The 15,307-nt window shown below is 42.3% G+C and overlaps 1 protein-coding gene across 9 annotated transcripts in view; it reads left to right on the top strand.

Annotated features, from left to right (window-relative positions):
* KALRN (kalirin RhoGEF kinase) overlaps nt 1-15,307 on the top strand; it is a 505,770-nt gene that overhangs the window by 450,354 nt on the left and 40,109 nt on the right. For 7 of the 9 annotated variants that reach the window (XM_065841448.2, XM_071810806.1, XM_071810805.1 and 4 more), the window contains 9 exons: nt 2,728-2,823; nt 4,413-4,543; nt 8,220-8,286; nt 9,578-9,681; nt 12,029-12,098; nt 12,681-12,767; nt 13,554-13,646; nt 14,739-14,789; nt 15,129-15,206. In XM_065841448.2, coding sequence (XP_065697520.1) covers nt 2,728-2,823; nt 4,413-4,543; nt 8,220-8,286; nt 9,578-9,681; nt 12,029-12,098; nt 12,681-12,767; nt 13,554-13,646; nt 14,739-14,789; nt 15,129-15,206 — 777 coding nt within the window. The remainder of the gene's footprint in view (nt 1-2,727; nt 2,824-4,412; nt 4,544-8,219; nt 8,287-9,577; nt 9,682-12,028; nt 12,099-12,680; nt 12,768-13,553; nt 13,647-14,738; nt 14,790-15,128; nt 15,207-15,307) is intronic. The other 2 variants (XM_071810810.1, XM_071810809.1) reach the window with 1 other exon arrangement.

Here is a 15,307-nt window from a genome sequence, read left to right as displayed (position 1 = left end):
GTGGCAGCAAGGCCAGAAGGAAGCAGCTGGAGCCACGGACTCTCGCCCTTTGAGCGCCGCATGTGCTGCTGGCTGACGAGGGGCAGAGGCGAAAGGTCGGCGAAGCGGAGCCGCGGTGGATCCCTACCCAGCACAGCAGCATTTGCTCCTGGCTTCTTCCCCCTGGTGTTTAGCTAAATGTTTTGGGGTTAGTTTGCTTTCTGTTTTTTTTTTTGAGGGAGTTTAGTAGGTTGGTTTGTTTGTTTCAAAGAAAAGCAAAACTGCTTGAGCTCAGGTCACTTTTTTTGATTTTTAACATGCCATGTGATTTCAGTATTTCTTAAATACGTTTCTGACAGCACCAATGTTGTGGAACTAAACCGTTTTCCGCTCCAGATGTCTAAGCTTTATAGAGTATTTTGGCATCCTGTTTCTTCACCCATTCCTAAAGAGAAGTTTAAATAGAGCAAGATGTGTCTGAAGCTCTTTTTCTTTCTCTTTTTCTTCCCCTACTTGCTTTTTGCCATGGAGGGAAAAAAACTTAAGCTCACAAACATGGCTCCTGAATTCCCTGGCATGGGAGCACTGCACTAGCAATGTTTGAGCCATGCTGGAGCCAAAAGCTTGTTAACAGTGTTAATTTGGGCACAGGGCTCATGTCCTACTACAGCTCACAGGCTCAGGTTGGAGCAGCAGCAGCGTGGGGAGATGGCAGGGACAGGGGGAGATGTCTGCATGGTGGAGGGTTGGCGCCTTTCCCCAAACCCATCTGCAAGGCAGCAATAATTGTACCTTGCTGCTCCTGGAGACTCTTATAAATACGAATTGCAAGTTATCTTCCTATGAAAAATTTATAATTTCCTTCCTGGGGAATAGAAACACCATTTTTTTTATTTGCCCAATACAAGCCAGACTTTCGTCAATCACAGGAGAGTTTTATTTTGCCCTGAAAGACTCGTAGGCAGCAAATGTTTCCATATTCCCTTCAAAATCCTGCAGTTATTTACTTTTGAGAGATATTGAGCAATTTCAGTTAAAAGAAGAGAGAGCAACAGCTGTTTGATGCCTCCAAAAATTGGACTCCTCCTGCTACAATGGTTATGTTTGACAGTTATTGTTGATGTATTTGTCCAGTATCTCTTCAAAGTCCCTATTTTCAGGGTTTTTTTTCCTTCGTCTGTCTGCATTGCAGGTGAAACAAGCTGTCTGATCTTTTACATTATTATGACATTCCTGCATTGCCAGACTAATTCCTCAATTCCCAGCCTGATTATGTGTCATTTTTGTTGTTGTAATTAGAACTGTTGATTAGATGTATTATTAGTGAAAGACTAGATGACAAGAGGAAGGCTGTTCATGCTTCTGATCTCTCACAAGGCTTCTGGTTGGGATTGGTCTCATTTGCTTTTTTCTTCTCCTCCTGGGGCTGTGTCACTCCACAGGGCTGCTGGAAGAGGTGGCCAGCAGCCTAATTCCTGCCATCGCATTTCCACCTCTCTCCCTCCAGCACTATTTAATCTCAGATGCATGTTCATTGGCACCTGCACGGTGACTTTGCTGAAATAGCTGCTCTCCAGAAATCCTTTATTAGGCAGCTGAGGGATGAATATGCTTTTTAATAATTTCAATGTAGAATTTATAATCATTTATCCATATTTAGCCCATGTCAGCCTGCCAAAAGCAGGTTATCAAAGGGCTCATAGTTGTATTTGATGCCTGTATTTTGTTCAGAAGAAACATACATACAGGTGAGCTAATAAATCCCAACTCCCATAGCTATCTCATGAGTGTGGGTTTTCAAAGTGAGGTTTCTTAGGGCAAAGACCAAGGGGTGAAAAGGCCCACATAGAGCAAAAACCTTAAACTAAATCTGAATATTTCACACAGAGGCCAGTCTTTGCAGGGCTGTGGGGGATGCTTGAGTAGCACATTGATGAGGTCTCAGTGTTTCTGGAGATTGGTAACAGCCAGCAGCTATTACCTGTGGCTACCTGAGTGTGGAGACACCCAAAGGCATTACATGATGTCAGGCACCAAAAATCAAATACCTGCAAGGAACAGAGAGACATAGAGAAGTGGGTTTGAAAATATTCTAACTAATGTCAATAGGGAAAGGTGAGCATCTCCAGAGTGTGCCTGCCCTCCGGTGCCACGTACCTAGGACAGATGAGATACATAGGGATGTTCTCTCTCCACTTATTGCAGAAAGGGGTGAGAAAAGATGCACATTTTAGATGGCTGAAGTTGCATGAATGTGAGGTGTCATCTGAGTTCATTTAGGGTTGCAATGATCTGTGGGGAAGGGAGTTGTTCCCCCTGTCTCCCTCCCCTACTGCCTGTAACTCCATGTGCTCCTTGTACTTAACTGCATTTATTGAATATGTATCTATGGGGGAGGGGGTAATTTCTCACATCAATTTTTTGGAGCCTGCAAGACTGTAGATGTCCTTTGAAGAAGGAACCAGCAGACATTAAGAATATTGTAGCCCGGTTGTAAATGAACTTCAGTTCTTTGACACCGTTCCCTGGTTCCCAGCCCTGGAACTGCTGCAGGGAAATACGGAGCAACTCGGTGCTTGTCTGATAGGGCGGCACTCACTGCCTTGACCGTGCATGTGGTCCTCTAACCCTCCTGCTCCCCATCCATGTTTGTTCTCCTCTCTCAGAAGCTGCTTCACTGACCACTGGTTTCCTCCTCCCTTCTCATCCTGTTAACTTGCTTTTCCTTTGCAACCTGGTGTCTTGCAGTCCTCTTCTTTGCTAGCTGCTCGGCAGAGCTCCTCCGATGTCCCAACCGCTGCGGATCTTGTCAGTGCAATAGAACAGTTGGTCAAAAGCAAGCTGGTAAGTTTAGTGTTGTGAAAACTGTGTACACGCCAGGCCTAATACGACTCTAGGGAAGGGCTTTTTAAGGTCGGCCTCCTGTTTCTGTTTTCCTTGCTTTTCACCTTCACCTGCTCTGCTTTTATTAACCCTGTGTGTTCTGCTTCTCAGTACACAATCTAATATTTTTGCTCCCCAAGTGAGATGAAACCTGCATCTCATGTTGCTTTGTAGACCCTGCTCTGCAGAGTCAAAAAACACTTTTGGAGAGGGTTTCCAGAGAATGAGCTAATACACTGTACTCTTTCTGGGGTCTTGTTGGTGTTCTTCCAAATGTTTTACACAGTGGGATGTTTTGTTTGCTTTGTTTTAAAGCTTGTTCAGAGGCACTGGAGTTTTCTACCCAACATGTGATTTTATTTGGTATTCTGGCTTCCTTGAAAAGACTCTCTAAAGAGCAGAACTGCTTGAAGTATCACAGCTGTGCTTTTATTTTACAAAGATTCATGTGTCTCTTTTAATCTGCTTTGTCAACTTTTTCTGACACGGAGTAGAATAGGCAATAAAAATGCTCTGGATTTAGTTTGTTCAAAAATCTCAGTATCATGCTCGCTCCCTGTCTGGTCCCATGTCTGCTGGACACAGAGTAAATCCTGTTCCATATCTTGACTTCTCTTAAATTTTCCCTGGAACAATTCAAAAGTTTAATATCAAAGATAAACCTTTATCTATATGTCCCAGGACCTCTAAAATTAGATAAATGCTTGCTTTGAGCAAGTTTAACTTAATTAACAAGTCAGGATTAAAGCAGGGTTATGACAAGCCTGCAAAGGTTAATTTCCTTAAGTATACTGAAAGGATGAAGAGAGTAAAAACAAAACAAAAAAGTCTGCGGTGATCATTAAATTACTGTAACTCTGTGCAAGCAGCTTTATCTAGCGAATCATTTGAGAGGGCTTTGGTATTTTCTTGGCTTGAGATGAAGATAGTCGATGTTCATAGGGTGCTTCGTAAGGAGTAAGTGATGAAGGAGCTCTTTGTGACATGGGAAACCGAGGACATTCCCAGAAAGTTTACTCAAAATAGTTTTATTCCATCGAGGGACTAACAAATTGAGAAGTATTTCATTACTCCAGTTAGAAGTATTTTCGGAGCATATTTTATCTTCTCTCCCCCAAAGGCAGGCTATTAGGTCAGTTGCAATTACTTTCCAGGGATTTGGGGGGAACTTAATTATTGTGGAATGTTACTATGTATCCATCTATGTTTCATTTTGTGTTTTAATTTGCTACTAAGTATCCCCATTCACATTTTTGACAGAGAAACATCGACCTTGTGTAGTCTACCACTGGTTCTGGCTGAGACACCATGATGTTTTCAGGTCATTTTGAAATAATTTGGAAGAGCTTTCTCATCCTAGGCTTACTGGAACATCTTTCTCCACCTTCTAGCAAAAGGACATCTTCTCTGTTTTAATGCTTTGGAGTGTGGGGGGGTGGGTCTTATATCAGCTTAAAACTAGTTTGGTTGTGTTTCACCAAGTCCTATGGGAAAGTATTGCTGGAGTTAGAGAATAATGTTTATTCTGTTGTTCTTTGGGTTTTTCTTAGACCCTTGAAGGAGGATCTTACCGAGGAAGCTTAAAAGATGCCACTGGCTGCTTAAATGAAGGAATGACGCCTTCAACTCCCCCACGAAACCTTGAAGAGGAACAAAAAGCCAAAGCAATGAGAGGCAGGATGTAAGTTGTCTTGCTGGTTTTTCTTTCTGAAATATGTACCCAAGGACTACCCATAGCTGCACTGAAATAATAGTTTGTAGTCAGTGAATGAGCAGACACTGGGAGTAAAACTATGTTCTGCTTGCTTCTGTTTTGTCTTAACCTGTAAAAATACTTTATAAAAGCACTTACACACCCAGGAAGGTCATTGTCACTCTTTAAAATGTACAGCCTTTACCCCAGATAGCAAATACATGTTGCTGTAAAAGCCTCTGAACAGCTAGGCAAGTATTATTGAGATGTTTGCCTTGGTAATGACGGCACTTCCAGAGGTGAAATCGCCTCTCAGAGGGGGATATGTGGCTGACTGTGTTAGCTGCCTTCAAGGAAAAGAACAGAGAATCCCACTGGGATTTTTTTGAATGAGAGAATATTTTTTGCCTCAGTTATTTGCAAAGGAAGAGGCAGAATTCAGATGCATTTGTGGTGAAACACCACTGAAGAGAAAGTTTCATTTGGAAAACCCTGATGTTTATGGTAATAGGATAGGAAAGAAATGGTGACAGCTCATGAAAGTTGTTTTTTAAAATTACCTGTACACTTCCTCAAATGTAACAAAAAACCACTTGTGCCTTCAAAGCTTCTTATGATTAAAGCATTTGTTAAATCCATACTTCAGCTGAAGGACACAGAATTGGAGAAACAAAATCAAGAATTACATGAAACAGAGCTCAAGTAGCTGTTTTATTTATACTGCCTCTTACAGTAACATTGGTAACTGCCATCATCTAATTAAATCATACATTGATGGGAAAGGTAATGGTATGTACAGGTCTCATAGGAGTGTGGTGCGGTGAGAGGTAGGAGAAGAACAGTCCATTTGGGAAAGATGCCTCCCAGAGAAGGAAACCAAGTCAGAGGAGGACAAGGGGGTAATTAAGTGTAAACAGGGAAGCAGGACCAAAGTGTCACAGGTCTGTGAAAACCATTGCTGGCTCCTGCAGTTTGTTGTAGGCAGCCAGTGAAGGAGTACAGTGAGGGACTGGGTCACCTCCCAGCAGCAGGCATGGACAGACGCTCCTGGATGTGTTTCTGAGTGGGAAAAGTTTTCTACTAGAGATCTGTCAGCCTTCCCACAGCGAACATCTCTGCCCACACCTGTCTCCTAAAAGCTCCTCAATATTACAAGTTCCTGGGTTTTTCTGGTAGCAATTCATCAATTAGACAACTGACAACTAACTGCAGGTTGCTGTTTGCCCCTGTAAGTGTAACTACAGTGACGCTTTCTAGCGTGCGATGCTTCTGGCAGAGGGACTGGCAGCGTGTCATGTGTAATTAGTGGCTGCCTCCGCGCAAATTTCCTACACGCCAGGATGTTTAGGAGCACCTGCTAGTAGCTTTCAGCACAAGACATCTGTCTTCTCTCCAGCTCCTTTGTGTCTCTGTTCTGTATCTCTATGGCTCACTGTGTTTAATTCCATAGCCATATGAGGCAACTGAGCTCCAAACTTGAGCTGTGAGCCCCCCCATTCTCCACAAAACAGCAGTTGAATCCTTGCACAGACTTGGGCGGTAATTTCCCATGTCTGTGGCAGCACGTACATTCCAGCAGTTAGCCTTAGGGTTAGGAAACCCCTATTCCATCACACTTGATTGCTATGAGCAATGCTATGAGCATTCCAATGAGCAATAAGGCAACAGTCTCATTGAGTAGCATTGTTCAGTATAGATTTAATACAGAATTACCGACATATCCAGATATTCAGACTTCTTCAGAAGTGAGGACCCTCTATTCTTGTTCACGCCGTTTTAAATACATCTGCATGGTCAATTCTTGTTGGTGGCCAGGGCAGGCACAATTGCCTGCCCATGCTCCTTGTTATCAGATGAGGAGATCAGTGAACTTGAATTTTTGGCAGCACACATCCTAGGAACCTCTAAAGTCCTGTGTCAGGGTAGGCTTCAGAGACCTAATAGAGAGGGTCAAGGTTGATTTTTCTGCTTGCTAGAAAGAGAAGAGCCGAGGGAATGCTGGTGTTGAGGGTAAGGTAAGCAGTGGAGGTGCAGCCCCTGTTTCCCAACAGAGGTGTAAATTGGCAGGTTTAGTCTGTTCACCCTGGTTGCTGCACTGATTTTTAATTCACAGCCACCTGCCTGCATGTGCTGCAGCATTATGTACTACAAGTGCTCGCTGCTTTGTTCTTAGAGTAGAACTTGGCCAGATGTCTCCTTGCAGTGACTCAAACCCAAGCAATCCAGGTGTGGGAGAGGCCGTGGGTGTGCGGGAGACGTTCTCCCCATCTTCTCAGCAGCTCCTGGGGACAACACAGACAAGAGGTGGTGCGAGCAGAAAAGTAACCTCCCAGCACAGCTCCCCCCGCAGAGGGGACGACAGAGGACGTGACAAGCCTTTCGCGAGGGCACGGCAGGTCAGCCAGCGAGGGGGGACTGCACAGCACACGCTTGTTCAGGACACGCGCTGCTGCTCTGTGGAAGAGAAGCCTTTTGCCCCGCACGTGTTCAGAGCCCAGGCACAGAACTTGGCAGGGCACTTCGGAGAGCACAAGCATCTGGCATCGCTGCTGCCAGCCCTGCCTTCTGCCAAGGGGGCTGGGTTTCACTCTCAAATGACCAAGAAGCTGTTGGACCTCTTCCTGCCACGTGTTTTAAGTATCTTCTCCGCTCTCTCTGAGGAAGGGACACATTGAGAACGCAGCAGGAGCAGGATTTATTTTCTCAGTAACCTCTCATAACTGCGTCTCTCTTTGCAATGCCCATCTACTTTTTTTTTCTCTAGATATTTTCAACCAGGCTTTTATCTTAGCACTGTTTGCCCTCAGCCCTATCGTTTCAAGTGGGTCAGTCTGCTGATTGATATGAATGGAGCAATATTAGACATGAAAGCACCCCTCTATCTCGTTAGCCTTGTTACTGCCGTAGCAAACTTGAGCGCAGATGGAGTTTATTTGTCATGTGCCAAATCTGTGTATTGGCGTAACTGAGAGGCAAACTGTCTGCAGCAAGCTGTAACTTTTCGAAATTGTCCTCAAAAGAACATTATGTGATTAGTCAGTTTGATTTACAACAGAGGAGCTTTTTTTAGCTTGCTGTTTTTTGCATGCATCAGGCCTTCATTAGATGACTCTCCCACCCAGGATTATTAGCTCTGAAATCAGTGTAAAGCATTTGACACCCACACATAGATTACCTAGTCTGAAAGATTAAGCTCTGGGTTATGACCGGAGGGGGGGTTTGTTTTGCAAATGTTTGAAACTTCCAAATTAAAACTTAATTGCTGAGTCTTGGGCAAAACTGGAGGGACTGGGGCAAGAAATCCCCTCCTGCTTGCTGCAAAATGGGTCAGGACACATCGCCATCGCTATCAGGAGGGCTGCACAGGGGGTGGAAGAGAGCGGAGAGGGGGAGTTCAAAGTGCAGGCAACTGGTTGTGCTGCTGTTCTTACATTGTCCTGGGATGTTGCAGGGAAGAGAGGCAGGAGAAAAGAGTGATTAGGAGAACTGAAACTACCCTGACCTGTAATGTGATGGTTTTGTCATTTACATTCCACTGAGCTGTAAATGTGTGAAGAGTTGTTTTACGTGACCTGGAACGATGGTGGCGTAATACGTGGTGAGAGGAACAAGCGGTAGCATAAAAGAATATGGTAAAATATGTATGTGTTCTGTTTTGATTTAGGTTTGTCTTAAATGAATTGGTACAGACTGAAAAAGACTACGTCAAAGACTTGGGAACTGTTGTGGAGGTGAGTTGAAGCTGTGCAAAATGTTTTCCCACTAAAAAGCACCATGCTGAAAAGTGACAACAACGAAAAAATACTGCATGAGAAACAAAGTGCTTTATTTTGCACTCTGCTTCCATGGTCCCCTTCTCATGTTGACAGAAACAAGAAGAAATGTCTTTGGAAACTATTTTTGTTTCCATCTAACAAATGTTGTATTTTAGGTTTCAGCTCCAGTGTGCAAAGGTTTTTCTTGGCTACCCTGCTTGTGACAAACTCTTTCTGCTCTAATACAGCCTTGGGGGCAGTGGTGGAGAATAACTTATGCTCCTACCATTTTTTTCATGCTTTTCTTGCTGTCATATTGAGTAATGGTCTATACATACTTTACCCGAGTGTGCACCTGGACTACAGTCTTGTGTCTGAGTACCCTTCCAGAAGCTGGGTTTGGATCTGAGCTGAGGTGCATGTATAGCCTGTGGATTATTATTTAAAACAAAACCAAAACCAACCAAACGAACAAAAACCCCCTTGAGATAAAATAGAGTTTGGGTTTTTTCTGTTAAAAAAAACCAAAAAAAACAGTCATAGTTTTTTAAGTTTCAACTTGTAAAGCCCTGGCTGATCCCTGGGAATCACCTCTCAGAGCCAACTCACATGCAGGGTCCAGGTTTTTTTCCCAGCAAGAACTCGGAACTGGAGGCATTTGATTGAAGTGGACCTTCAGCAATGCTTTTGGCATTCACTAGTCCAAGGAGAATCATCAGCCCATCTAACAGTCATTTTCAGCAGCTTCCAAGCTTGAAGACCTTTGTGTTATCTTTTGCTTACACCATGTTCCACTGGGAAACCTGACAGGGCTGCAGCAGGTGTGAGAAATCCTATTCATGTGACTCTTTAAACTTACTGCTTGGCTTTGTGCTCCTAGTAAATACTCATGGTGATGAATGGGAGAACTCTGTACAGTCTGTCTTCTTCCTCTTATCAGAGAAGCCAAGAACATGATCAACTAGTTTTGTTTAACTTTTATCTACTAATTGCACTTGTCACTTCAATGACATCTAATAACAGTTTGTATAAGTATTGTAGATATTCAGAATAAATCCTTTGAAGTTTTCTTTGAAGCAAACTCTGTAATTTAAAGTATCTAGATGGGTTTCTGGTTTTAAATTGTGCAAAAGGTATTTTAAGTATTTCCAACGTTAAAAATACTGACATTAAACTTTTGCTTCTTTGAAAAAAAAAAAAAAAAGACTGTAATTATGCTCCCCCTTCAAATGAACCCTTTGCTAATCACTGATCATTAACTCTAAAGGGCTTCATGAAGAGGATAGAAGAAAAAGGAGTTTCTGAAGATATGAAAGGGAAAGACAAGATAGTGTTTGGCAATATTCACCAGATCTATGACTGGCACAAAGAGTAAGTTTTTTGTTTCATTCCTTTTTAAGCACCTTTCTAGCCACTTGTTCATAAAGTATTGGGATAGATGGTGTCTGTACATCTAAGCTGCTTTTAATTGAACATCAGCAGGTCGTTCAGGGCTGAACTTCCAAAGGATGTTACCTCACTCTAAATGGTCTCTGTTGGTTTGTAAGTGCTGCTTAATAACTTCACAAATCATGGCTACCTGGGGAATCCTGAGAACATGTTCTAGCTCATGTGCTTTTAGCCACAGTTCCATAATACGCTTTGTCCATCCAGCCATAACTGGCACAACTGCATAATGCAGTGAAAAAACCTTTGCTGGGCTATAGCTTTCTGCTGCCTGGTTTTGCAGGAGGGTGCTTGTCACACTGTCTCTGATTGCAGATACAGCTTTATGCTGTGCCAGGAGTGCTGGTCAGTGTGACAGAAGTGCTGCACACACAAGACTGCTCTGTGTCAGTGCTGTGCTGCCAGCGGTGCTGCCACTCCTCACCGGGGAGCCACAACAGGAGGCTTAATGGGAGATATCACTGTAGTCCATCCCCAGCTCCTGAGCTACTGCTCATAAGCAGTCCCAACGTGGCTTCCAGAGAGTTGTGGTGTACTTGCTGAATCCTCAGGAAAGCCCCTGAGGATGCTGTAATTGTCTTTCTTGGGTCACAGCTCAATGCATCCCGCCGAGTAGCAGCAGCAGTGCTGGAAAGTCACGGTTTCCTTCCTATGTCTTATGGTTCTCAGCAACATGAACATATCCACATGCAGCTGATATGATCATGAAGGCTGACCATACCAGTAGTATTTGGCTAGCAGGGTGATAAAATACCTTCTAGATCCTTCACACATGAAAGCTCTGACATGCTGTGGCCTAGTTAGTGCTTGTGATTCTGAATTAGGAGCTTCTTCCTTGAAAATTTAACTCATACGAGTAGATTTTTAAAACTTGCTGGAAATGTGAGGCATATTTGAGACCATGGGCCATTTCTGCTGTAACTTAATGAGCAGCAATATCTTGTTTATGGACAATATGGTCATCATTTCAATTCTGCCACACAGAAACACTCTAGAGCTCCAGCTAACTCGAATTTGAGCATGTATGTGCAGACTTGAGCAATGGACACAAGGCTGGATCTTCCTCAGGTCTGGACAATTCCCTGACCGAGGAGACAGTGTCCTTCCCATCATGTGTCCCATGGGTGCTTATCTCACAGCCTGTGCCTGTCCTTATGTTCTGACAGATGCCCTTGTGAGCACAAAAAGAAAAAAAAAAAAAAGGTCAGAAAATCTTCACGATATATTAAGTTGATACTGGCAACAGAGTGTTTTTACCAGTGCCGTTCATTGTTTAAGAGTGATGATAGGAGTTTTCTGTAACACATAGGGACGGATTCCCTATTTTTAATTCTCCATATTTGGGTCAAGAAATCTATTTAAAAGCAGTTGAATTTAACATTTAGAGAGGATTGAGTTTTGGAAATAGCTGTATCTGATGATAGTGATAGGGATGCTAGTTGGGCCAGCTGTCCAATGTGCATCTTTGAGGTTCTGGGACTTCTTGAGACCAGACCATTGCAGGCATGTCCTCTTACCAAATCTGGCTATTGTAGCAAATTCACAGAGACATTTGAGCTAGAAATCCTGCAGCGAAAAAGAGGAAGGAAAGGGAGGCTGTGAATATTTGCGTACCAGTTAGAAAAACCTACCAGTATTTCTGAAGTTTGGTTTAGCTGCTTTTACCTCACTTTTAGGCATCCCAGGATATTCTTGGTAAGGTCATTCAAACGAGAATGAATGACCTCCCCAAAGCTGCAGGTCAAGCTAGAGACAGTGTTTATGAATTACTATGATGAATTACAGTATATTACTAGTAGTTATACACTGAAAAATAGAATATACCAAAATTCCACCAGCAAAAATGTATCAATTTGTTTATTCAAGTAGAAACTTCTGCATCTCTTTTGCGTTGACCAGTACTTAAAATCTGCTCATGCAACTGAGAACTCCTGGTAAAGCTTCAGTTGAGCTTCACAAACGTCTTGGTTTATGGAGAACTCTGGGAGTTCTTAGTGAAGGAAAGCAACTCTTGCAATTGACACTTTAAAATAAATTGAAGCCACTGTAATAGTAAAGAAGACCAGAGAGTTTGCAAGGCAAGATTTCCATATTTCACAGCTCTCATCTCATGTTTTAGAAATGCCACCATTAAGGGCTGAAGCCAAGCTTACCTTTTCATTTATTCTTGAATACTAAAGCTAAAATTGTGCTGATATCTCTGAAGGTCAACTAGCTTGCTGCTGAGATGACCTGAAGAAGTATTCTGAAATGTTGATATCCTTTCTTTCAGCTTTTTCCTGGCCGAACTGGAAAAATGTCTTCAAGAACCAGACCGTTTAGCACAACTTTTTATTAAGCACGTAAGTTTTATTTTGTTACCTGTCTATAGTATAATTATCATTTAGGGTGTGATGACTTTTTTCCAAAATGATCTGCTTGTATCAACTTCATATTTTTACATGTCTAAACTCAACTTAAACATAAAGTAGCCCTATAGTTATGCACCTTCAATGAGCAGCTGGATGGAACTAAAGCATTAATCATTGCCTTCTTGTACACTTCTTATTTTGGTGGCAAACTTTATGTGGCCAAGGACATCTGCCAAGATATAATTATGGGAAGTACTTGTCAGCTGCTATGATTGACATGTTTGTGTCATATTAGCCAGAGCACAACTCTACAGCAAATTTCAGACCTACCAGTGCGGGGATGACATCTCTAGCTGGCCACCTCCATGGAAACCTCCCCTTGCCTAAAGTGCTGAAGTGGAGAAAAGAACCAGTTGTTAATTTACATTCCTACTTCAGCAAACTAAATTCTTGATTGAACAAAAAATGGGGAAGGCCAAGCAGAACATCTTAGCAACTTTCTGCCAGCTTTCAATAGCAGAACAAAACAGCAGCCAGTATCTCACCAGGCTGCTGTGCATCTTGCTTCCACAGGAGCGGCGATTACACATGTACGTGGTATATTGCCAAAACAAGCCACGATCTGAATATATAGTAGCTGAGTATGAGGCATACTTTGAGGTAAGCATTGCTTATTATACATTACTGTTACTTATGGCTGTGGGTCCTCATTAAGTGGAGCATTCTGTAACCTGTGGGGTTTGTCTAAAACAAACTCTAGAAGATTTTGTTACTGTACATGCTGCTAAAGTCTCCACTACAGGAAAAAGAAGTTATTTCATTTACTTCAAATTCTCATGTTGTTAATTTCTAACAAACACTTAATCCAATACTGACTGCCTGTGGTCTTCAGAGTGCCACAACTATATTGATTTCTGTCCAAAATAAAATAGACATCTTAATCTGTAATCTACAAACAGGGCAGGAGGTACAAGTCATTGGAGCTGGGTGGTGCCCCTCATAAATTCCCAGTAAATTTGTCTGTTTCAAGAAACATTTGGTACTAGACACATTCAGATAGTAATGTGAGAGCAGCTTGTTTAACAAGGGAAAGCTGTTTAATTTCACCCAAGGGCATGAGGCAAGCTCTGCAGGACTTCTTTGTGAGCTAATCCCCGCTGCAGTGGAAGGAGCAGCCTCCAGACCTCCCGTCCCATCCCGCTGGCTCAGCTCGGGGGGGATGGACCCTGTGCTTCCCAGCGCCTTCCAGCTCGGTCATGACTTTTGCCTGGTCCTTGCCTAAATAGGATATGCCAGATTTTTAAATCCTCCAGAATTCCCTCTCACAAACAAAAGATTAAGAACAGCCTAACTTTCTGTGGAAACACGTCCCTGCTGAGACGTTTTGTCATGTTCTATGTCTTACTCTGTGATTGTTTGCAATTGTTTTTAATCCTCAATTTTTAGGAGGTTCAACAGGAAATAAGCCAGCGGCTAACCATTAGTGACTTTCTGATCAAACCCATTCAAAGAATAACTAAATATCAACTTCTTCTCAAGGTGAGTGGAAAGATGCAGTTTGGACTAAACTATCATCTGCATCTTGCGTTAGATGATGTTATTTTTAAACTGCCTTAGTTTTAACTGAGGAATAACTTCATCAAATTAGGAAGAAAGAGGAGTCTGCTTATACATGGGCATACAATGACAGAGGCCCATGGAAAATGTCCAGAGAGCAGGAGGGCCACATCTGTGGGAGTAGTTTGCAATTTAGGATAATATAATGATTTTTTTTATTATTTTCTATCACATGTTTTTTATAGAAGAGTTAACTTCAAATAGGAATTTTCTTCCTCTGAAGTTTCAGAACAAACTTTCATTCTTTTTTTCTTTTTTTTTTGAAATCCCAATGAAGATGCACAAGTGTACTATTAAAGCCTGTCATCGGTGCTGAATGGCCTGCTTCTAATAAATGCTGTGGCCTCCATTTCTGACTCTCTCTCTTCAAATTACCATAAGAAACTTATCTCCAGAATATCCTGGTGTCTTATAATTTGGGAGCCCACTGCCATTGTTTTCCCAAGGACTCTGACCACTCCGGCTTCTGCTGACTTTATGCACAATGCCAATTATTCAGTATTTCTAAAAACTCACCCCTAGGGGTCTCAAGCTAATATCTAGAATTAGGCATGTCTGAACTGTACCCTGTAATCTCCAGCAATACAGGGGCTCTGAACTGGTTTCTTCTCTTTGTTGAAGCGGTCTCAAGCAGAATGCCATCAGCCCACAGTTTGGTAACTGCACACTAGCAAAGAGACAGCAGCGTGTTCCCTCAAATGCCAAGAGCAAAAGAAAAATCTTCAAGTGTGTGTGGTCTTGTGGCTTAAAAAAGGGAACAAATCAACATTCCCAAAGGCTAATCCCAGCATTGTCTTTTTCCTGTGGTGTTTTCAGAGGTTATCCATGCCCCTTTTCCGTATCTATAAAGTGGTTATATCATTCAGCAACCTTTGAAGAAGAGTTTATTAATATTAGCATGTTCCATCAGAAAATCACATGCTGAATATGCCTTTTTTTGTTTCGTTTTCAAACTGCTATCTTTTGTTTTCTCTTTCTGAAGTGCCTTAATACAAACCTTTCTGCTTTCTTCAGGACTTCCTGAGGTACAGTGAAAAAGCTGGTCTGGAGTGCTCTGATATAGAGGTACGTATTCATGTCCTGGACAATAGTGCTGTGTTATCTAATGGCACTTTATATGGAGGAATGAAAAAACCCAGTATTCCTTTGACAATAAAGATCCTGCTGGTGTTCTAAGTGTGATATTTCTCTTAGCTTAAGTCAAAATTAAAAGATGAAGGCGCAGTCCTGCATTGTAGGTGCACCATCCCCTTTTAGACGTTACCGTACATCTTCAGTGCACGAGAGCCTCACAATGAATAATTGCTAGCAGTGATCGTGCTATTGAAGTTCATGATTTGACACATTGCTTTTAGGAACCCTCTGATTCTCTTGTAACAATACAACATCCTTTTTCCTTAACAGAAAGCAGTTGAATTAATGTGCCTTGTACCGAAACGTTGCAATGATATGATGAACCTGGGTCGCCTCCAAGGCTTTGAGGTATGCTTTTGCATTCCATTTATAATAACAGCTAGGCAAGGAAAAGTATTTTATCTTTCTATGATTGTCTCTACAATCTGCCCTACACCAGGCTGTTTATC

The sequence above is a fragment of the Patagioenas fasciata genome, chromosome 7 (genome assembly GCF_037038585.1).
Source record: "Patagioenas fasciata isolate bPatFas1 chromosome 7, bPatFas1.hap1, whole genome shotgun sequence".
Taxonomy (NCBI): Eukaryota; Metazoa; Chordata; class Aves; order Columbiformes; family Columbidae; genus Patagioenas; species Patagioenas fasciata.
Note: the sequence above shows the minus strand (reverse complement) of the source record. Positions and strands in the feature narration are given on the sequence as shown.